Genomic DNA, 21,053 nt, shown 5'->3' with positions numbered 1-21,053 from the left:
CGGCGGGGCGGGAACCCCCGACGGGGCGGGAACCCCGGACGGGGCGGGAACCCGGACGGGGCGGGAACCCCAATGGGGCGGGAACCCCGATGGGGCGGGAACCCGGACGGGGCGGGAACCCCGGGCGGGGCGGGAACCCTGATGGGGCGGGAACCGGACGGGGCGGGAACCCCGGCGGGGCGGGAACCCCCGATGGGGCGGGAACCCCGGACGGGGCGGGAACCCCGATGGGGCGGGAACCCCGGGCGGGGCGGGAACCCCGGGCGGGGCGGCTCCCGCGTCGCCATGGCAACCGCGCGGCCCCGTGGCTCTCGCGATAGTTGGGTGGGGGGCGGGTCCCGGCCCCGGCCCCGGCGTGCCTCGCGCGGCGCGTTGCGTCAGCGCGCAGCGATGCGGCTGCGGGTGGCGGCGGGCGGCCCCGCCGCGCTCAAGGTGCTGGCGGCTGCCGGCGCTGCCCGGGCACCCGTACGGCTCGTCTGGGGCGGCCCCGCAGGTGAGAGCGGCAGCGGCTGCTCCCTCCCCCTTCTCCCCTTCCCGTCTACCCCCCCTCTCCGCCCCTCTCCCCCCTCTTCCCTCCTCTCCCCTCGTCTCCCCCCCCCTTCCCTCCCTCTCCTCCCCTCTCCCCCCCTCCCCTCCCTCTCTCCCCCTTCCCTCTCCCCTCCCCTCCCCTCCCCTCCCCTCCCCTCCCCTCTCTCCCCTCCTCTCCCCCTCTCTCCCCTCCTCGTCCCCCCCTCCTCCCCCTCTTTCCCCCCCTTCCCCCCCCCTCCCCCCCTTTCTTCCCCCCCTCCCCCCCCTTTCTTCTCCCCCCTCTCCCCCCCTTTCTTCTCCCCCCTTCCTCTCCCCCCTCCTCTGCTCCCTTCTGCCCCCCTCTCCCCCCCTCCCCATCGGCTGCTCCCCCGCCCGCCGGGGCCCGCGGGTGCTGAGCGGTTGGCTGTGTCCTGCAGAGCGGCCCCCGGGCCCGCTGGGCTCCCCGTGGGTACCGGCCCTGGAGCTGGACAGCGGCACCGTCCTCTTCTCCCCCAACGCCATCTGCCAGTAAGTACCGGGGGCAGGGGCGGGGCGGCCCGTCCCCGCACCGCCCGGCCCCGCACCGCCCGTCCCCGCACCTCCCAGCCCCGCATCTCCCGGCCCCGCTCCCCTCCTCATCCTCCCGCAGGTTCTTCTTCCTGGCCCGCGGCGAGGAGCCCACCGACCTCACCAACCAGTGGCTGGAGTGGGAGGCCACCGAGCTGCAGGTGGGTGCCCCGGGGGGTACAGCAGCCCCCTTTCCCCCCCCCCCCGCCCCCACTATCCTTCCTGACACTGTCTGTCTGTCTGTCTGTCTGTCCCCGTGCCCAGCCCGCCGCCGCGGCCGCCCTGTACGCTCAGCTGGTGCAGGGCAGGAGCGGGCTGGAGGCACTGGAGGTGCTGGGGAAGCTGCTGACCCACCTGGAGCAGAGCTTTTCCAGGAGAGGCACTGCCTACCTCGCTGGGGTGAGTGGAGCTGGAGCCGTGGGGACCCCCCCAGCTCATGGGGGGGATGCTGCTGGGGAAGGGGTGAGCCCCCCCCCCCCCCCATCTCTGCATGGAGAGCTGCGCTCGCTGCCTGCAGCCAGAGCCTGGCTGGGGAGCACCTCAGGACCTGCCTCTGCTTCTCTGGCTCAGGACACCGAGTCGGTGGCTGATGTGGTTGTGTGGGGCACCTTGTTCCCTGTCCTCCAGGATCAGAGCATCCTGCCAAGTAAGAGCAGAACAGGGGTGCTGAGAGGGGGGAGCCCCTGTGTGCTGGGGCTGTGAGACTTCACGCTGCTTGGTTCACTCCCTTTCCCCTCCCCACCTCAAGGTGACCTGCAGGCACTGAGGACCTGGTTCCAGAGCATGACGCTCTCAGAGGCCTGCAGGAAAGCTGCTGACTCCGTGCTGGTGCCCAAGGCGTTGCTGGAGTTCAAGTCCTACCTGCAGAAGCAGCCTCCACCCTCCCTGGCCATGGAAAGAGCCACGAGTAATGAGACTGAGGTGCAGTCCTGGCCTCCTCTCAGCCCTGGTTTAATGATGGGCTCCTGGGGGCTGGTGCTGACAGGCACACAGACCCCCTCACTGGCACCAGCCTTCCTTGCAGGAGGAAGAAGGCTCTGAGCGTGCCCTGACCGAGGAGGAGATCACAGCTGCTGCAGAGGCCTGGGCCCAGGGTGCTGCAGCACTGCCCAAGCCCTGGCAGCCTCAGAAACCTGTGTGAGTCCCAAGATACCACTGAGGCTGCCTGTCCCACACCTCTGGAGGAGCCTGACAAGCTTCTAGGCTGATGCCACCATCGCCTTGAGGGTTGGGGTGGCCCCATGATGGCTTCCAGTGCTTGACCTGGCATCTCCTGTCTGTGCCAGGCTGCCTGTGGAGGGCATGAGGAACATCCTCATCACCAGCGCCCTGCCCTACGTGAACAACGTGCCCCACCTCGGCAACATCATCGGCTGCGTCCTCAGCGCCGACACCTTTGCCAGGTGAGAGGCCTGGCTGGAGGAGGAGGGGGGGTGGGAAAAGCCCCCCTGGGGAGGGAAATGACATGGTGTGGGGGGGGCTGTACTGCCCTCAACACCTTGTGTGGGTGTTACAGGCTGCTGCCCACAGGTACTGCCGGCTGCGGAGCTGGAACACCCTCTACATCTGTGGGACGGACGAGTACGGCACCGCCACTGAGACCAAGGCAGTGGAGGAGGGCTTGACCCCCCAGCAGATCTGTGACAAGTACAACGCCATCCACACTGACATCTACCGGTGGTTTGACATCTCCTTCGACTACTTTGGCCGCACCACCACCCCACACCAGACCACGTGAGCAGCTGCACACCCCCCCCCCCCCCCACACACACCCCCATCACCCCCCAGCAGGAGCTCACAGGGTGCCCAGCTGGAGTCTTGTGTCCAGAGCTGGGACCCCAATACAATGTGGGACTGGTGGAGAGGGGTCAGAGGAGCCACAGGGATGATCAGAGCAGCAGTGGTGCCTGTGGTCAGGGAGGGTTTGGAGTATTGCTGCTTCCTCCCCTGCGAGGAGAGAGGCTGAGGGAGCTGGGCTGGGTCAGCCTGGAGAAGAGAAGGCTGTGGGGGGACCTCACTGCAGCCCCCCAGTCCCTGAAGGGACCCCAGGAACAGGAGGGGAATGGGCTTGTGAAAGGGCAGAGACTGGCAGGACAAGGGGCTGGGGTGAAGCTGGAGGAGGGAAGGGGGAGAGGAGAGATTGGGGCAAGTTCTGTGCAGAGAGAGTGGTGAGGGGCTGGAAGGGGCTGCCCAGAGAGGGGGTGGGTGCCCCATCCATCCCTGGGGGTGTCCAAGGCCAGGTTGGCTGGGGCCCTGGGCAGCCTTGTGTAGCTCCAGGCCTGGAGGTTGCTGATCCTGCCTGTGGCAGGGGGTTGGAGCTCTGTGACCCTTGGGGATCCCTCCCAACCCAGACCAGTCTGGGATTCTATGATTGGGACTGGGATGGGACGGGGATGGGGATGGGGATAGGATTGGCTGCCCAGAGAGGGGGTGGGTGCCCCATCCCTGGGAGTGTTCAGGGCCAGGTTGGCTGGGGCCCTGGGCAACCTTGTGTAGCTCCAGGCCTGGAGGTTGGTGTCCCTGCCTGTGGCAGGGGGGTTGGAGCTCTGGGACCCTTGGAGTCCCTCCCAACCCACCCCATTCTACGAATACTGGGGGGACCCCCAGCATACCTGGCTGAGGGTGCTCTGTAGCTTCTCTGGGCTTCCTTGACTGATGGGGGCCGTCCCTCTCCTGTCCCAGCATCGCTCAGGACATCTTCCAGCGCCTGCTGGCCCGGGGTTTCCTGCTGCAGGACACGGTGGAGCAGCTGCGCTGTGAGCGCTGCCAGCGCTTCCTGGCCGACCGCTTTGTGGAGGGGACCTGCCCCTTCTGCAGCTACGAGGAGGCCCGGGGGGACCAGTGTGATAAATGTGGCAAACTCATCAATGCTGTGGAGCTGAAGGTGGGACAGGACCCCCCCTGGTGCCCCCCCACAACCCCTGTCTCGCTCTGCCTGGTACCCCCCCAGCCTTGTCCTGAGCCATTCGTTCTCCTGACAGAACCCACAGTGCAAGCTCTGCAGGGGGGTCCCTGTGGTGAAACCCACCAAGCACCTCTTCCTGGACCTGCCTAAGGTGAGCTTCATGTTGGGGGCAAGTGGGGAGGAGATGGGGTGACCCCTTGACCATCCTTCTGTGTGCCAGGGAGATGGGGTGCCCCCTTGACCATCTTTCTATGTGCCAGGGAGATGGGGTGACCCCTTGACCATCTTTCTATGTCCAAGGGAGATGGGGTGCCCCCTTGACCATCTCTGTATGTCCCAGGGAGATGGGGTGACCCCTTGACCATCCATCAATTTTCCAAGGAGATGGGGTGCCCCTTGACCATCCTTCTATGTCCAAGGGAGATGGCTGACCCTTGACCATCCCTCTGTGTGCCAGGGAGATGGGGTGCCCCTTGACCATCCCTCTATGCACCAGGGAGATGGGGTGCCCCTTGACCATCCTTCTATGTCCAAGGGAGATGGGGTGCCCCTTGACTATTCCTGTATGTTCCAGGGAGATGGGGTGACCCCTTGACCATCCCTCAATTTACCAGGGAGATGGGGTGCCCCTTGACCATCCCTGTATGTTCCAGGGAGGTGGGGTGCCCCTTGACCATCCCTCTTATGTCCAAGGGATATGGGGTGCCCCTTGACCATCCCTGTATGCTCCAGGGAGATGGGGTGACCCCTTGACCATCCCTCTTATGTCCAAGGGAGATGGGGTGACCCCTTGACCATCCCTGTATGTTCCTCCACAGCTGGAGGAGCGGCTGGAGCCCTGGCTGGAGCAGTCCTGGGCCACAGGGGACTGGACAGCCAACGCTCGCTACATCACTCGCTCCTGGCTCCGGGACGGGCTCAAGCCCCGCTGCATCACCCGCGACCTCAAGTGGGGCACCCCCGTGCCCCTCGACGGCTTCCGGGACAAGGTGGGTGTCCCCCCCCCTTCAGTCACCTCTGCCCTGGGGCTCCCCCTGCCTGGGGCTCCCCCTTGCTCATGTTTTCCTCTCACCCCAGGTTTTCTACGTGTGGTTTGATGCCCCCATTGGCTACTTGTCCATTACAGCCAACTACACCCAGCACTGGGAACGCTGGTGGAAGAACCCACAGCAGGTAGGAGCCTGGTGCTGCTGCAGGGTTTTGGGGAGGGAGAGGGGGGGTGTAGGGACAAGGGCTGGGTGCTCAAGGTTCACTGATGATGTTTCCCCACCCAACTCACCTCTCAGGTTGAGCTCTACAATTTCATGGCCAAGGACAACGTCCCCTTCCACAGTGTGATATTCCCCTGCTCACTCCTTGGTGCTGAGGACAACTACACCCTGGTGAACCACCTCATTGCTACAGGTACTGGGGGGGGGAGTCTCCATGCTGCCTGTTTTCCCTCTCAGCCCAGGGAACAGCCTGCTGTGTCCTGCACAGCCACACCACTGCTCTTGCCCTCCTTGACTTGGAAGCCCCTTTGAGGTTGGTGGGAGTGTTCTGACAGTGTTTCCTTGCTCTGTGAGGAACAGACTGAATCACAGGGGGTGGAAGGGACCTCAAGAGACCATCAGGTCCAACCCCAGGCCACAGCAGGGTCCCTAGGACAGGTCACACAGGTTGGTGTCCAGATGGGGCTGGAATATCCCCAGAGGAGGAGACTCCACACCCCCTGGGCAGCCTGTCCCAGGGCTCCCTCACTGGGGAAAAGTTCTTCTCCAGATTGGGGGGGAACTCCCTGTGCTCCAACTTGAGCCCATCACCCCTTGTCCTGTCCCCACAGACACTGAGCAGAGGCTGCCCATGGCCCCCTGTGTCCCACCCTTCAGCTATTGATCCCCATTGATCAGATCCCCTCTCAGTCTCTCCTCCCCAGGCTGAACAGCCCCAGGTCCCTCAGCCTTTCCTCACAGGGGAGATGCTCCAGCCCCTTCAGCATCTCCCTGTCCCTCCTCTGGACTCTCTCCAGCAGATCCCTGTCCCTTTGATCCCAGGGAGCCCAGCACTGGACACAACACTCCAGTGGGGCCTGAGCAGGGCAGAGCAGAGGGGGAGGATCCCCTCCTGTCACCTGCTGCCCACACTCCTCCTGATGCCCCCAGGATCCCCTTGGCACTCTCAGCCCCCAGGGCACACTGCTGGCTCGTGGCCACCCTGTCACCCCCCAGCACCCCCAGGGCCTTCTCCTCAGAGCTCCCCCCCAGCCTGTCCTGATCCCAGCAGACCAGGAGAGGGGTGATGTGGTCAAAAAGCTGTGTGGAGACATCAGCTGGGGATGGGGTTTAGGGGACAGGGTGGTGTTGGGTTGACAGTTGGACTTGACCATCTCAAGGGGTCTTTTCCAACCTTAATGATGGGAGAGGATTGGGATCCCTGGGAGAAGACTGGATCCATTCTTGTGCCTCTCCTGCCCCTCTTTCCCCCCAGAGTACCTGAACTATGAGGATGGGAAGTTCTCCAAGAGCCGAGGGGTGGGAGTGTTTGGGGACATGGCCAAGGACACGGGCATCCCTGCGGATATCTGGCGCTTCTACCTGCTGTACCTGCGGCCTGAGGGGCAGGATAGTGCCTTCTCCTGGAGCGACCTGATGCTGAAGAACAACTCAGAGCTGCTGAACAACCTGGGCAACTTCATCAACAGGTCCTAGGAGATCCTGGGCAGGGGGAAGGGGCTGTGTGTGGCCCCAGGCTGTGCTCCTGCCTGCTCTCTGGCCCCAGGCTGTGCTCATACCTGCTCGCCCTCTCTCTTTCTCTGTCCCCAGAGCTGGCATGTTTGTGTGCAAGTTCTTTGGTGGTGCTGTCCCTGACATGGTGCTGTCACCAGAGGACAAGCGGCTCTTGGCCCGTGTCACCTTGGAGCTGCACCAGTACCACCAGCTGCTGGAGAAAGTCCGGTGGGTACCTGAACCCCACCCCCCCCCTCCCAGCCTGGAGCAGGGTTGAATTGTCCTGAGGGTGAGAGGGCAGAGATCTGACCTACAACAGGTGCTCAGCTCCCCCCCCTCAATTCCCTCATCCCCCCCTTTAGCATCCGTGATGCCCTGAGATGTATCCTCAACATCTCTCGCCATGGCAACCAGTACATCCAGGTGAACGAGCCCTGGAAGCGCATCAAGGGGGATGAAAAGGACAGGTAAGGAGAGCTGGGGAGGGGTAGGGGTGAGAACTGGAGCTGGGAGGGGGGAGGAGGTGTCTGGGGGGGGAGAGCTGGTCAGAGGCAGGGTGGGAGGACAGGGGGACCCAATCTGGGGAGGGGGTGAGGGGAGAGCAGGGCTGGGGAGGAGGGGGATGAGACAAGGGGAGGAGTGGGGGGGTGATGCAGGGCTGGGGGCTGGCACTGATGGCTTCCCTCTCCCCAGGCAGCGCGCAGGCACGGTGACAGGGGTGGCAGTGAACATGGCCTCCCTGCTGGCTGTGATGCTGCAGCCCTACATGCCCAGCGTCAGCTCAGCCATCCAGGAGCAGCTCCACATCCCCCCAGAGTGCTTCGTCCTGAGCCACAGCTTCCCCTGCACCTTGGCCCCTGGGCATCGCGTGGGCACTGTAGGTGGTGGGGCTGGGGGCTGGGGAGGGGGGGGTGGAGGCTGTACCCACCCCCCATGGGTGGGAGTGGGGTCCCAGCATGGCAGGGGTGCTGATCCCCTTTCTTCCTGGCTCCAGGTGAGCCCCCTTTTCCAGAAGCTGGAGAGTGAGCAGATCGAAGCCCTTCGCAAGCGCTTTGGGGGAGGGCAGGTGAGCACACCCAGCCCCTCCTGGCTTCCACCTTTGCTTTCTCTCCCTCCTCACTTGCTGTCTTCTCCTTTCCCAGCCTGAAGATCTTCCTGTAGAGCCCCAGGTAACTCCCTAGCACCACCTCAGGGGTGATGCAGCAACCTGCCCCTCTCCCCAGGAGGGGGCAGGGGCTGCAGAGCAATGCCCCTGAGGGCAGGGACCATCGTTCACCCCTGTTCCTCACCTTCCACAGGCCAAACAGTCCCCTCCAGCCCCACAAACTCCCGTGGCTCCTAGCAACCCCCAACTGATCCAGGAGCTGATGGAAGAGGTGGCCAAGCAGGTGAGAGAGTGAGGGGCTGGTCCTGTCTTACCCTCAACCTCCCTCCTACCCATCCCCAAATCCTTATCCCTCCCCCCCTCATTGCCTCCCCCAGGGCAACCACGTGCGGCAGCTGAAAGCCACCAAGGCAGAGAAGAGCCAGATCGACGTGGAGGTATCCAAGCTACTAGAGCTGAAGAAGCAACTGGCACTAGCAGAGGGTAAAAGCCCTGAAGTCCCTGTGCCCAAGGGGAAGCGGAAGAAGTAGCAGCAGAGTCCTCAGTGCTGGGGGGAGCAGCAACCCCAGTGCCCCCCCCAGAGACCAGACAGAGCTGTGCTGGGTAGTGGTTCATGAGTAAAATAAAGTGTAAAAACAGAGAAAGAGCCTAGAGAAGCAGCACCCCACCCCCCAGCATCAGTCTGTGCCAGTGGGGCAGGGCCCTTCCAGTCCAGGGCTGCCCCCCCCCAAGGCAGCACAAGTCCTCGGGGCTTTAAGGCCGGCGGAGGCTGAGGATGCGGTCGATGAGGGCAGCCCGTGTGTGCTCCACCTCGGCGCTGAGCCTGCGGATCTCCTCCCGCAGCTGCTCGTTGTGGCTCATCAGCTCCAGCACCCGCTGCTCGTTAGCCCGCTCCCGTTGCTTGGCCAGCTCCCTGCTGGCTGCCATAGGGCTGCACCTCTTCCTCTTCACCCCTCCCCGCCCCGGGGTTGTTCTGGCTTTATCCTCCTCTGCTCCCAACCCCGGTGGGGAGGTGGTGTTGCTGGAGGCTGAGCTTGGCAGTGCTGCTGCTTCTGTGCTGGATGTGCTCTCCGGCCCCAGCAGCTCCAACAGCTCAGCAGCCAGAGCTACATCCAGCTCGCAGCCCTCTGGGCTATGGCCAGCCCCCTCTGTGCTCCACAGCGGAGCCTGCAGGGAGAGAGGAGGAAGAGCCAGTGATGGGTGATGGATGTCCCCATCCCCACCCAATTCCATCCCCAGCGGAGCCTGCAGGGAGGAGGAAGAGCCAGTGATGGGTGATGGATGTCCCCATCCCCACCCAATTCCATCCCCAGCGGAGCCTGCAGGGAGGAGGAAGAGCCAGTGATGGGTGATGGATGCCCACCCCCCATCCCCGCCCAATTCCACACCCCCACAGGCGTTGCTGCCCCCCCTCACCTGCTCAGCCCCCCAGGGTAGAGAGGGGTCGCTGGACTCTGCTGCTGCCAGCACCTCCTGCAGGTCCTGGTACCAGGCCTCCAGCTCCCAGCTGGGCAGGGCAGCGGCAGGTGCCGCCCCCACGGGCAGTCCTTCAGCTGCCATTGTCAGCGCCGGGCCTGTGCAGGGCTGGAGGGAAGGGGGAGACCCTCAGCTCCGGGGGGGGACCCTCCCCTCTCCTCCTTTCCCCTCCCCTCCCTGGGGGGGGCTGGTCCCAGCAGACCCCGGTGCTGCTGCCTCCCCCCCCCCATCCCCCTTACCTGCTTTCAGGTGTGATGATCGATGAGGACGCGCTTTATCCTGGATGCCTGGGGAGGGAGGACAGGGTCGGGTTCCACCCCCACGGACCCCGGGGGGGGATGGAGGGGAGGGATGGAGAGGACGGACCCCCCGCGGAGCCCGGGGGGGGGATGGCGGGGTCGGGTCCCCCCACAGACCCCGGGGGGGGTGGTGGGGTCGGGTCCCCCCACGGAGCCCGGGGGAGATGGAGGGGTCGGGTCCCCCCGCGGAGCCCGGGGGGGGGGATGGAGGGGCCGGGTCCCCCACAGACTCCGGGGGGGGGGGGATGGAGGACAGGGTCCCCCCGCGGAGCCCGGGGGCGGATGGAGGGGTCGGTCCCTCCGCGGAGCCCGGGGGGGATGGAGGGGTCGGGTCCCGCCACGGAGCCCGGGGGGGGATGGAGGGGTCGGGTCCCCCCGCAGAGCCCGGGGGGGGGGGGGGGATGGAGGGGACTGTCCCCCCACGGGCTCAGACCCCCACCCCGCTCGGGGCTGGGAGCAGAGGGGGCGCATCCCAAGGGCTCCTCTCCCGTAAGGGTCCCCCCAAACCCTTCCTAGGGTCCCGCCCCACCTTCCTCGGCGGCCCCGGCTCCCCACGGCTCCGGCCCGAGCGCTGCCTCATCGTCCTGCGCATCATCCCGCCGCTGCTCCGCTCTGAGGCGCCGCCGCCCGCGACGCCCCCTTTTAAAACCTCCGGGGTGACGTCAGGCTCGCGCTGAGCGGCAGCCAATAGCGTTCCGCCGCAGCGTAGACGAGCGGGGCGGAGGGAGCCAATGGGAGTAAAGGAGGGAGGGGCGAGCGGCACCGCCCCGCCAGGCAGGAGAGTCCCCAGGGGGCGGGGGAGGGGGGAGTGGGGGGAGTGAGTCACGCGGGGGGATGATGCAACGGCTGGAAACCGGCCCCGCCCCCGCCTTAAAGGGCCCGCAGCACAGCCAGGCCGGGGGGGGGGTGCGGGGTCCCGGTGCGGTGCGGGAGCCCGTTCTGAGCTCCCCCGCCCCGCGCTCGGTACAGGGGATCGGGCCCCGCCTGCTCCTGGGCGGAGCGGGGGGGGGGTTGGAGCTGTGTGACCTTTGGGGTCCCTCCCAGCCCAGTTGGGAGTCTGGGAGTCTCTGCTGAGGCTGCACCAGCCCCCGGGAGCTCAGGGATGGATACGGGCTGGGAGGAGAGATGCTGGGGAGCAGCCCTGAGGAGAAGGACCTGGGTGAGGAACTCCCCATGAGCAGCAGTGGCTCCTGCAGCTGGGAAGGGTGATGGGATCCTGGGCTCCATCAGCAGAGGGGTGGGAGCAGGGACAGGGAGGGGATTGTCCCTCTCTGCTCTGTCCTCAGGAGTCCAGAGCTGGGGCCCCAATACAATGTGGGGCTGGTGGAGAGGGGTCAGAGGAGCCATGAGGATGCTCAGAGGGCTGGAGCAGCTCCCCTATGGAGAGAGGGTGAGGGAGCTGGGCTGGGTCAGCCTGGAGAAGAGAAGGCTGTGGGGGGACCTCACTGCAGCCCCCCAGTCCCTGAAGGGACCCCAGGAACAGGAGGGGAATGGGCTTGTTAAAGGGCAGAGACTGGCAGGACAAGGGGATGGGGTGAAGCTGGAGGAGGGAAGGGGGAGAGGAGAGATTGGGGGGAAGTTCTGTGCAGAGAGAGTGGTGAGGGGCTGGAAGGGGCTGCCCAGAGGGGGTGGGTGCCCCATCCATCCCTGGGGGTGTCCAAGGCCAGGTTGGTTGGGGCCCTGGGCACCCTTGTGTAGCTCCAGGCCTGGAGGTTGGTGTCCCTGCCTGTGGCAGGGGGGTGCCTGCAGCGTTTCTCACACCTTCTCCCTCCCTTCTCTGGGGACACAAAGCGGCTCCCAGAGCTTTTCCCTCCTCCCTGGGATTCCCAGCGGCGCTGGGACCATCGCTGATGGGCTGCCTTGCTCCAGCCCTGGGATTCCCCACGACCCCATGGACATGGAGGCAGAGGTGGCTTTCAGTGCTGCAGCCTCTTACCCCCACCACCCCCCATGCCTCCCACCCTGTCCCAGCAGCCAATCCCCCTGTGACTCAACATCCCAACATAGCCACAGCCCAGCAACTGCCCCCAGGGTGATCCCCACCCCAGGGAACCCCCCCCAGCTGGAGGGGATTGTCACAGCCCCATGGCTGGACCCACTTTAGTGTTGAGATTCTCACTCCCAAAACTGAGGTTCAGTCCCAGCCCAGCCCCCAGCCCCAGCAGTAGTCACCCCCACCAGCACGGGGGGGCTGTGTCCCCCTGCCCTGGGCCATCCCCACCTGCTCAGGGTCACCTCCTGCCCCATGAGGGGGCAGGGGGGCTGGGGGGGGTTCCACACCATTAAAAGATGCATTTCAACCCTGCACCCCACAACCCCAAGGAGATGCTGACATAGATACACTTTTAGCTGAACCATTTATTGGGGCAAATTGGGGGGGGTTACAGACACCCCCTCACCCTCAAGGTGCAAATGGAGGGGTGGGGAGGACCCCTCCAGCCCCCACACTGGGCAGGGGGGGGGCAGAGCCAGGGTATTTACAAGCTGGGCTGGTACCTGCAGGAAGGTGGGAGTGATTCCCAGGTTGCAGGGCCCAGGGAGGGTGGGGGTGCCCAGGGTGGGGAGGCATCTCCAGGGTGGTCTCACTTTTGGAGGCGCTTGATGCGAGCATTTATCTCTGCAAAGTTGTCCTCTACAATGGCCACGTTCTCCTTCATTGTCTTCTGGACCTGGAAGGGGGGGACAGGGATGGGTGGGGAAGGGTGTGAGCAGAAGGGGGAGGGCAGGATGGGGACACCCCCCCCTGCCCCAGAGGGTGCTGGTGGGACCCACCTCTGCCAGCAGCACCGTGTGATCCTTGAGAGCCCCAGCGATCTCCTGCTGCGTGGTGTCCAAGTGCACCAGGACCTGTCCAAACTGGGAGGCTGGGAGAGGGCAGGGAGATCAGGGCTGGGTAGGGGAGAGCAGGGATGATCCCCCCCCAAACCCCATATCTCACAGTCACACCACACCAGGGTCCCCAACACACCCCCCCACCTTGCTTGTGCAGGTCCCTGAGGGTCACCAGCCTCTGCACCATGTCGGGCAGGGTGCTGGCCACAGAGTCCCAGTGCTGCAGCGTCTCGTAGATCTGGTGGACCTGGAGCAAGAATTGGGGAGGGGGTTCAGCACAGGCTGGAGGGGGGTCTCCATGTATCCCCTGCCATGCTGGGCTTGCTGCTGGGGGGGTCCTGCCCCTCACACCCCCTCTCCCAGTTCTTACCTTGCTCTGGGTGTCAGCATCCTGCACGGTCGCCTTGTGCTTGGCAATCTCATTCACCTTGCCCAGGACGCTCTGGGGAGGGGGGAGAAGATGTGAGACCCCCAAATCCAGCAGTGCCCACCCCCAATTTCTCAGCTTTGGCCCTGTGACACCCACCACGTGGTTCCCTCCTCCCATGCCCCCCCCTTCCTCACCTGTAGCCGGGCCTCCACTTGGTCCAGCACAGCCACATCCAGGATGTTGACCTTGGCCTGCAGGACCTGCAACGTGTCCTGGGGGTGGGAAGCAAGGTGAAGGGGGGGCACAGCAGCACCCCAGGACCACCCCCCAGGCACTGTGGGCAGGGGGAGTGGGGGAAAAGGGCCCCCATACACCCCCCAGCCCGACTCACCATGATGTTGGTGCCCTTCTGCCCCACCAGCAGTGGGTTCTGTGGGGAGGGAAGCGCATCAGTGGGGCAGGATGGGGAGCAGGAGGGCAGAGTTTGGGGAGGGAGGGGGGTGCCTTGGCCCCTCACCTGGCTGTCAGGCTCACATTGCACTGTCACCTCCAGCTGTGTCAGCCGCTTCTCCAGCTCAGCGATCTGGGGGGGAACAAGGGGGTGGGGTGGCAGGACACCCCTTTTGGGGGGCATTCCCCTCCTTCTCCTTCTCCTTCTCCTTCTCCTTCTCCTTCTCCTTCTCCTTCTCCTTCTCCTTCTCCTTCTCCTTCTCCTTCTCCTTCTCCTTCTCCTTCTCCTTCTCCTTCTCCTTCTCCTTCTCCCTCTCCCTCTCCTTCTCCCTCTCCCTCTCCCTCTTCTCCTTCTCCTTCTCCTTCTCCTTCTCCTTCTCCTTCTCCTTCTCCCTCTCCCTCTCCTTCTCCTCCTCCTCCTCCTTCTCCCACTCACCTTGGCAGTCCAGGCAAACTGTTCCTGCTTTGGCCTCCAGTACAGCTCAAAGATGACCCCGTCCCCAGTGGGTGTGGGGGCTTTGGGGGGGCCCTTCCTCGGTGCTGCTGTGCTGCACTTGACCACCTCCAGCTGCTGCAGCAGCCGCCTGGGCAGGGAGGAGAGGTGGGCAGGGGGCATCACCCCACGGGGACGCTGCCACCCCTAAGATGTGGCCCCTTGGAGGGGGGCTTAGGGCGGGTCTCAGGGCTCCACTCACTTGGCCATGGCACCTTCAGGGTCTGCAAAGTCAACGGCTGCAGCGGGGCCCAGCAGCTTCTCCAGGTGGCCAGAGACCAGCTGCTGCCTCAGCCCCTCCACCTGCTTGGCCAGGGCCATGGGCGTCAGCTCCTCCTCAGCCGCCGCCTCCTTCACCGTGCTCTGGGGAGGGGTAGGAAGGACAGACGGACGTGTCACAGCTCAGGACAGCGTCCCCAAAGGTCCCCAGGGTGGGGGGGGTGCTGCTCACCTGGATCTGCTCCAGCTCCCCCACCAGCTCCTGCACCTCGTGCTGCAGCCGCTGGTACCACTGCTGGGGCGTCTCTTTGGCACCGAGACCCTTGCTGGGCTGTGGGGAGAGGAATGGGGAGGGGGGAGTGTGTGTGTCAGGCGGGGGGGGGGTCACAGTGTCACCTTCACAGGAGCCTGGTCCTCAAGAGGAGCTTCAGAGAGACCTGCAGCAGGGACAACACAGCGGCAGGTGAGCAGTCCCAAAGTGGCATCCTCCTCCTCCTCCTCCTCCTCTTCCTCCTCCAGGTGACAGAGGAGCCCATGGGGTGAAGGGCTCTGCTGGAGCTCATCTTCCCCCAGCACAGAGCTCCTTGGAGGCTGAGGGCAGCCTGGGCTGCAGCCACCATGAGATGGGTGTTCAGGGTGTCAAGGACAAGCTCTGGGCTTCAGGAGAGCAGACCCTGGGCTCTTTGAGGATCTGCTTGGAAGAGCCCCCTGGGATCAGGCAATGGGGGTGGAGAGGGGCTGGAGGAAGCTGGCTGATGTTCATGGATCCCTCCTGCCAAGCTCCAGGGAGCTCCATCCCAGCAAGTGGGCAGACAGGGAAGAAGCCATGAGGCTGCTGTAGGGGGGAAAAGAGGAGCTCCTGGCCAAACCCAGTCATGGAAAGGAAGGAGGCAGAGCCTGGAGCAGGGCCAGGGGACAGGGGAGGAGGAGAAAGAGATTCCCCAAGCAGCCAGAGGTGAGCAAAGCCAAAGCCCAGCTGGAACTCAACCTGGCCAGGGACACCCAAGGCAACCAAGAGGGTTGATGCTGGGCCTGATGCCCTGTAACATCTTCATTAATGACCTGGAAGATGGGGCAGGGCAAAGCCCCCAGGGCATCTCCAGATGATCCCACAGTGCGGGGAGCAGCTGGGGGGGGTCACACAGCCATCCAGAGGGACTCAGGCAGGCTGCAGAGATGGGGCTGATGTGCATCTGGTGGAGTTCAACAAGGGGAAAGGCAAAGCCCCAAAGTCCTGCTCTTGCCAGGGACCACCCCTGGCACTGGGACATGCTGGGAAGCAGCTCTGGGCAGAGTCCCTGAGGGACACCAAGCCAGGCAGGATTCAGGGAAGGTGGCTGGCGGCATCCTGGGCAGCATCAGGAGTGTTGTGTGGAGGGAGGTGACCTTCCCCCTCTCCTCAGCACTGCTGAGGCCACCCCAGCAGAGCCCTGTCCAGTACTGGGCTCCCCAGTACAGGAGGGACATGAACATACTGGAGAGAGCCCAGCAAAAGATGCTGATGGGGCTGGAAGATCTCCAAGGGAAGCCCAGAGAGCCCTGGAGAAGGGAAGGGTCTGGGGGGTCTCATGGAGGGAGGGTGACAGGATGGAGCCCTGCCTGGTGCTGGGACCAGAGGCTGTGGGGATGGGCTGAACTGCAGGAGGTTCCCCTGAACACCAGGAAACCCCTTTTGGGTGACTGAGCACAGGTTGCCCAGAGGAGCCTCCACCCTTGGAGCTGTCCAGAAGCCACCTGGCCATGGTTTCAGGCCATGGCACAGGCTCAGGGTGGCCCTGCTTGAGCCAGGGGCACCTGGGGCCCCTTCATACCTCCCCCCTTCCTGTGACTCTGCAGTTTCTGGCCCCAGGCAGGGACCATCCCTGTGGGGTGAGTGGGGACCACGAGCGGGTGCCTCACATCCCCATCCCTCCTGACTCACAATTTCATACTCTCCAGACTTGTAGCCCGTTTTCCTGCTCCTGCTGATGTGATCTGAGAAATCTGGAAGAGGAAGAGCAAGGGAGTCACCCCAAAATACCCAGGGTGGCTCTGCCCAGGGTCTCCCCAAAACCCAGCCCTCCCCAGCCCCCTTGGCTCACCCACTCCCTCCGTGCCCAGGCGCTTGTCCTTGAACTTCTCATAGGCAGCGTTGGGGTTGATGATGAGATGCTCCACGCTGGTGCTGGTGAGCTCCTCCTGCACATGACACTCAGAGTGAGGGACAAGGAGTGGCTGTCAGCAGAGCTGCCACCTCCCCACAGCACCAGTGCCCACTGGGGAGGGGGCAGAGAGTCACAGGGAAGGGGCAAAGGTGGCCCTGAATCCCTGGTGACAGGGGCACAGCCCCCCAGGGACCGTCCTGGATGTGGCACATCCCCAGGACCTGGTGTGGGCACATCAGACCCCCTGGGCTGGCCAAGCCTGGTGGGGAGAACCCCTCCCACTCAAGGGCAAGTGTATAGTGAGGCTCAGAACCTTCCAGAAGCCCCACAACCAGCATCAGGAACCCTGCTGCTGAGCACACACGTGTTGCAGGCAGGAGGGGCAGCTCCCAGCTGCGTTTTGAGGGGGGGGACACACACTGGGAGTGTGGGGGGGGGGGGTGTTGAAGGACTTCAACCCCTCAAAGACCTGGCAAGGTGAGTGCAGACAAGGGGTCCAGGCTCTCCTCACCCCCCACCACAGCTTGGGGGGGGGGGGGAGAGGGGGTCCCTGACCCAGCAAGAGGCACCCAAAGGATCCTCCCCCACCGTGACCCACGGCAGCCCCTCTCCAGCTCCTGCACCCAGCCACTGTGGGAAGTGTTTTTTTTGGGGGGGTGCCCTGTGGATGGACAAGGGGTGAGAGCAGCAGGAGCGATGCTGGCAGCGTGAGGGGGGGTGGGGGTGTCCCTCCAGCTGGGGAGGGGGAGGCAGAGCACAGGGTTACGGCAGCCGACGGACGGGCTCTTACCAGCTCCTGGCGTTTCCCAGGGGTGAGAAAGTCAGAGCAAAGTTAGAGGGGGGAGGGAAGGGAGGGAAAGAGAGAGACAAAAATCCCATTAGAAGGTTTGTCCCATGCACAGCCCCCTGTCACCCACGTCCCTGCACCCAGGGTGCTGCTGGGGTGGTCCCACTGAGCTGCTCCAGGTGGGACATGGAGGGGGGGCTGCCAGCACGGAGAGAGGGGGAGCAGTGGCTGTGAGAGTGGGGGGTGGGGGCTGGACCCCTCATCCAGGGATGCTGGGGTAGCCAGGGGGGGCTGCAGGCACTGTGAGGGGTGGCCAAGGTGCCCTGAGAAAGCATCAGAGCGGGGTGCAGGGGGGGGTTTATGGGGTGATGCAGCTGAACCCCCTGTTCTGATAACCCCCCTCCAGCTAAGCTGAGCTGGGACTGGGGCAGGAGAGACCCCCACAGGGCACCCCTCAGGTCCCCAAGGGTGGGAGGTGGATATTGGCTGTGGTTCAGGGGGGTAAAACCCCCATGCTGGTCCCTGGAGGGGTGTGAGCTGCCCCCCACCCCCCCTGTTTTGCAGCCAGCCCCATGCTGTGCCAGCAGCAGGGACGGGGGGCTCAGCACAGCCCCTCTCACCCAGCCCCACAGCGTGTGGGCAGGATGGGCTGTGGTGGGCTGGCACCCACCAGCCCTGGGCAGCACCCATGGGCACTGTGAGGGGCAGGAGGCCACTGCAGAGGGGCACAGACCTGGTGTAGGGGGGGGCCACAGGAGGACAAGCAGGACAGCACATGCAGCAGATGAAGGAGCTCAGGGAGGCAGCAGCAGCGGGGTCCCCTGGCACCCACAGGTGGCTGCTGGGTGCCCCCCTCTGCCCCATGGCAGGGAGACCCAGCAGGCAGCAGCTACAGGACCCCCACGTGCATCCACCACGTGCAAAAATGACCCCCACACACCCCCCCCCAAGACCAGCATGCGAACCCAGGAGCAGCAGAAGGGCTCTTACTTGTGCAAACTAGTGTCCAGGCAAGGTGGGGAGCAGTGTGGGGGGGGAAGAGCAGTGGGAAAATGGGGTCAGTTCAGCACAGGAGAGCCAAGGAACACCACAAAGCTGCACCAGGGGCTCCCAGGGGGGGTGACAGTGGCAGAAACCCCGGTGACACTTGGCTGCCCCACCTGCAGCAGGGGCTGCACAGGGGGGAAATCATGGGGGGGGGGAGAGGGGCAGCACCGCCCTGTCCCTGGGGCACTGTGTGGGCATGAGTGAGGCCTGAGGGGAGCTGGAGTGACAGGTCTCAGCCTGTCTCACTGCCCAAGGGGTCTCTGCCCTGCTCAGGATGGGGTGGGGGGGTGAGGGCAGGTGCCTGGTGTACCCCTGCCCTGCCCACACCCACCCTGTGTCCCCCCCAAAACGCTGATGGGACTGTGGGAAGAAGCCAGGCCTCCCCTCACCGAGCAGCCATATGGGCCACGATCCACCAGCACCCACCAGCTCCTGGTGTCACCGTGGGGCGAGGACAGGGCCCCCCACCCCCCCACCCCGTGTCACCCCGTGTCACAGCCACCGGCCACAGCCCCACCGGCAATGGCTGTGGCCTGGTGCCAACGGGCGCCAGCACGGGGGTCTCTGTGAGACCCCCCCCCAAAACAGCAGCAGGAGCTGGTTTATGGGGATGATGCTGGGACACGTCGCCATGGCGGGGTGGGACATGGCACTGCACCGGCGCGGAGCTGGGGGGCTGTGGGATGGGATGGGGTGGGATGGGGTGGGGTGGGATGGGATGGGATGGGATGGGATGGGATGGGATGGGATGGGGATGGGATGGGATGGGATGGGGATGGGGTGGGATGGGATGGGGATGGGGTGGGATGGGATGGGATGGGGTGGGATGGGATGGGATGGGATGGGATGGGATGGGGATGGAATGGGGATGGGATGGGATGGGATGGGGATGGGATGGGATGGAATGGGGATGGGATGGGATGGGATTGGATGGGATGGGGATGGGATGGGATGGGATGGGGTGGGATGGGGATGGGATGGGATGGGGATGGGGTGGGACGGGGTGGGATGGGATGGGGTGGGATGGGGATGGGATGGGATGGGATGGGATGGGATGGGATGGGATGGGATGGGATGGGGTGGGATGGGGTGGGATGGGATGGGGATGGGATGGGGTAGGATGGGGTAGGATGGGGTAGGATGGGATGGGATGGGATGGGATGGGATGGGGATGGAATGGGGATGGGATGGGATGGGATGGGGATGGGATGGGATGGAATGGGGATGGGATGGGATGGGATTGGATGGGATGGGGATGGGATGGGATGGGATGGGGTGGGATGGGGATGGGATGGGATGGGGATGGGGTGGGACGGGGTGGGATGGGATGGGGTGGGATGGGGATGGGATGGGATGGGATGGGATGGGATGGGATGGGGTGGGATGGGGTGGGATGGGATGGGGATGGGATGGGGTAGGATGGGGTAGGATGGGGTAGGATGGGATGGGATGGGATGGGATGGGATGGGATGGGATGGGATGGGGTGGGATGGGATGGGATGGGATGGGGTAGGGTGGGGTGGGGATGGGATGGGATGGGATGGGATGGGATGGGATGGGGTGGGGTGGGGTGGGGATGGGATGGGATGGGATGGGATGGGATGGGATGGGATGTGGGGGGGGGCTCGGCACTCAGGCTCGCCCCCTCCCCACGGCAGGGCCCCGGCGAGGCCTCACCGCCTCGAACTCGGCCTGGTCGTCCTCGGGCACGTCGCTGGTCTCGTAGACGTCGGGTTCATTCCGGGCCTGGGGGGGGTGGGTTGGGGGGGGGGTGAAGGGGTGTGGTGAACCCCCAGATCTCCTCAGGGATTTAGGAGCCCCCCCCACCCATCCCCACCCACACCACACACCACCTCAGCCCCCCACACCCCATCTCCCCACAGGCCTCCACACCCCTTCCAGCCGCCCCCCCATGTCCCCAAACACTCCACTCGCTGCCCCCGACACCCCCAATCCCTACTGTGCCCCCCCCCACCATATTCACCCCCCCCAGCCCCACCCACACCACACACCACCTCAGCCCCCCCACACCCCATCTCCCCACAGGCCTCCCCATCCCTTCCAGCCACCCCCCCCATGTCCCCAAACACCCCACTCACTGCCCCCGACACCCCCAATCTCCACTGTGCCCCCCCCATTCACCCGGTACTCCCACCCCCCGCCCCATTCCGCCCCCCCACCCCCCCAAGCACCCCATTCCCACCCCCAGCATCCTCAGACACCCCCCCCAGCCCCCCCAACCCCCGAGCATCCCCCCGACCCCCTCAGACGCCCCCTTGATCCCCCTGAGCCCCCCCCCATGTCTTCAGACACCCTAAATCCCGGCAGACACCCCCCTGCCCTCCCCAGATCCCCTTCCCCCCCCCCGCCCAGACCCCCCAGACCCTCCCGGGGTCCCCCCGGCCCTCCCGGGGCCGATCCCGCACTCACGATGCCGGGCAGGTCGGCGTATTTGGGGTCGGCCATGGCTGGGGGGCCGGTAACGGGGTGGGGGGGGGACGGTAACGGGGGGGGGGAGCCGGTAACGGGGGGGTCGCCGCGGCTCGCGGGGCCCGTCTCGCGAGAGCAGCGCGTGAGGGCGGGGCCTGCGGGGGGGCGGGGGGGGGAGGGACAGAGGAGGGAGGGACACGGGGAGGGGGGGGTCTAGAGGGTGCCCATGGGCAGGGCCACGTCCCTGCGCCCACCTGGAAACCCCCCCCACCGGGCTGGGCAGAGTCACTAAAGACACGAGTGTGTCCGGTCTCAGCGCTGGGGGGGCTGCAGGGGGGGGGGGAGGGACAGAGGAGGGAAGGACACGGGGAGGGGGGGGTCTAGAGGGTGCCCATGGGCAGGGCCACGTCCCTGCGCCCACCTGGAAACCCCCCCCACCGGGCTGGGCAGAGTCACTAAAGACACGAGTGTGTCCGGTCTCAGCGCTGGGGGGGGGCTGCGGGGGGGTGGGAGGCACAGAGGAGGGAGGGACACGGGGAGGGGGGGTCTAGAGGGTGCCCATGGGCAGGGCCACGTCCCTGCGCCCACCTGGACCCCACCGGGCTGGGCAGAGTCACTAAAGACACGAGTGTGTCCGGTCTCAGCGCTGGGGGTTCCTACGTCAGGCTGGTGGGTTCCTGGGTGGGGGGGGGGACAGGGGAGGTGAGTGCAAGGGGA

At 65.3% G+C, this 21,053-nt stretch overlaps 3 protein-coding genes across 4 annotated transcripts; 1 reads left to right on the top strand and 2 right to left on the bottom strand.

Annotated features, from left to right (window-relative positions):
- Positions 1–390: 390 nt before the first annotated feature.
- Positions 391–8,433, top strand: MARS1 (methionyl-tRNA synthetase 1; the record flags this gene model as incomplete). Of its 2 annotated transcripts, XM_084277229.1 has the most annotated exons (22): positions 391–493; positions 945–1,035; positions 1,157–1,235; positions 1,339–1,473; positions 1,645–1,720; positions 1,823–1,995; positions 2,099–2,211; positions 2,361–2,477; positions 2,605–2,808; positions 3,757–3,958; positions 4,056–4,130; positions 4,798–4,968; positions 5,057–5,152; positions 5,266–5,383; positions 6,446–6,659; positions 6,781–6,912; positions 7,047–7,151; positions 7,378–7,561; positions 7,679–7,750; positions 7,827–7,853; positions 7,983–8,072; positions 8,167–8,433. In XM_084277229.1, the coding sequence occupies 22 exons, from the start codon at positions 391–393 to the stop codon at positions 8,317–8,319; spliced, it is 2,730 nt and encodes a 909-aa protein (XP_084133355.1). In that variant the 3' UTR covers positions 8,320–8,433. The 2 variants fall into 2 exon arrangements, with proteins under 2 accessions (XP_084133355.1, XP_084133356.1); XM_084277230.1 differs by lacking the exon at positions 7,827–7,853.
- A 109-nt stretch (positions 8,434–8,542) lies between these two features.
- On the bottom strand, positions 8,543–10,171 carry DDIT3 (DNA damage inducible transcript 3; the record flags this gene model as incomplete). Its single annotated transcript, XM_084277231.1, has 4 exons — positions 10,094–10,171; positions 9,505–9,552; positions 9,206–9,373; positions 8,543–8,956 (listed from the first exon to the last, which is right to left on the bottom strand). Exons 3-4 carry the CDS (start codon positions 9,347–9,349, stop codon positions 8,543–8,545), a joined length of 558 nt encoding a protein of 185 aa, XP_084133357.1. The 5' UTR covers positions 9,350–9,373; positions 9,505–9,552; positions 10,094–10,171.
- A 1,739-nt stretch (positions 10,172–11,910) lies between these two features.
- LOC311202680 (dynactin subunit 2-like) lies at positions 11,911–20,409 on the bottom strand. The gene is made up of 14 exons (XM_084277289.1): positions 20,337–20,409; positions 19,584–19,652; positions 16,010–16,106; positions 15,850–15,911; positions 14,161–14,259; positions 13,912–14,072; positions 13,653–13,800; positions 13,284–13,349; positions 13,158–13,196; positions 12,961–13,038; positions 12,767–12,838; positions 12,541–12,643; positions 12,337–12,428; positions 11,911–12,233 (listed from the first exon to the last, which is right to left on the bottom strand). Exons 1-14 carry the CDS (start codon positions 20,370–20,372, stop codon positions 12,147–12,149), a joined length of 1,209 nt encoding a protein of 402 aa, XP_084133415.1. The 5' UTR covers positions 20,373–20,409; the 3' UTR covers positions 11,911–12,146.
- Between the last annotated feature and the right edge of the window lie 644 nt (positions 20,410–21,053).

Source organism: Gallinula chloropus, assembly GCF_964237585.1.
Source record: "Gallinula chloropus genome assembly, chromosome: 31".
NCBI classification, from domain to species: domain Eukaryota; kingdom Metazoa; phylum Chordata; class Aves; order Gruiformes; family Rallidae; genus Gallinula; species Gallinula chloropus.
Note: the sequence above shows the minus strand (reverse complement) of the source record. Positions and strands in the feature narration are given on the sequence as shown.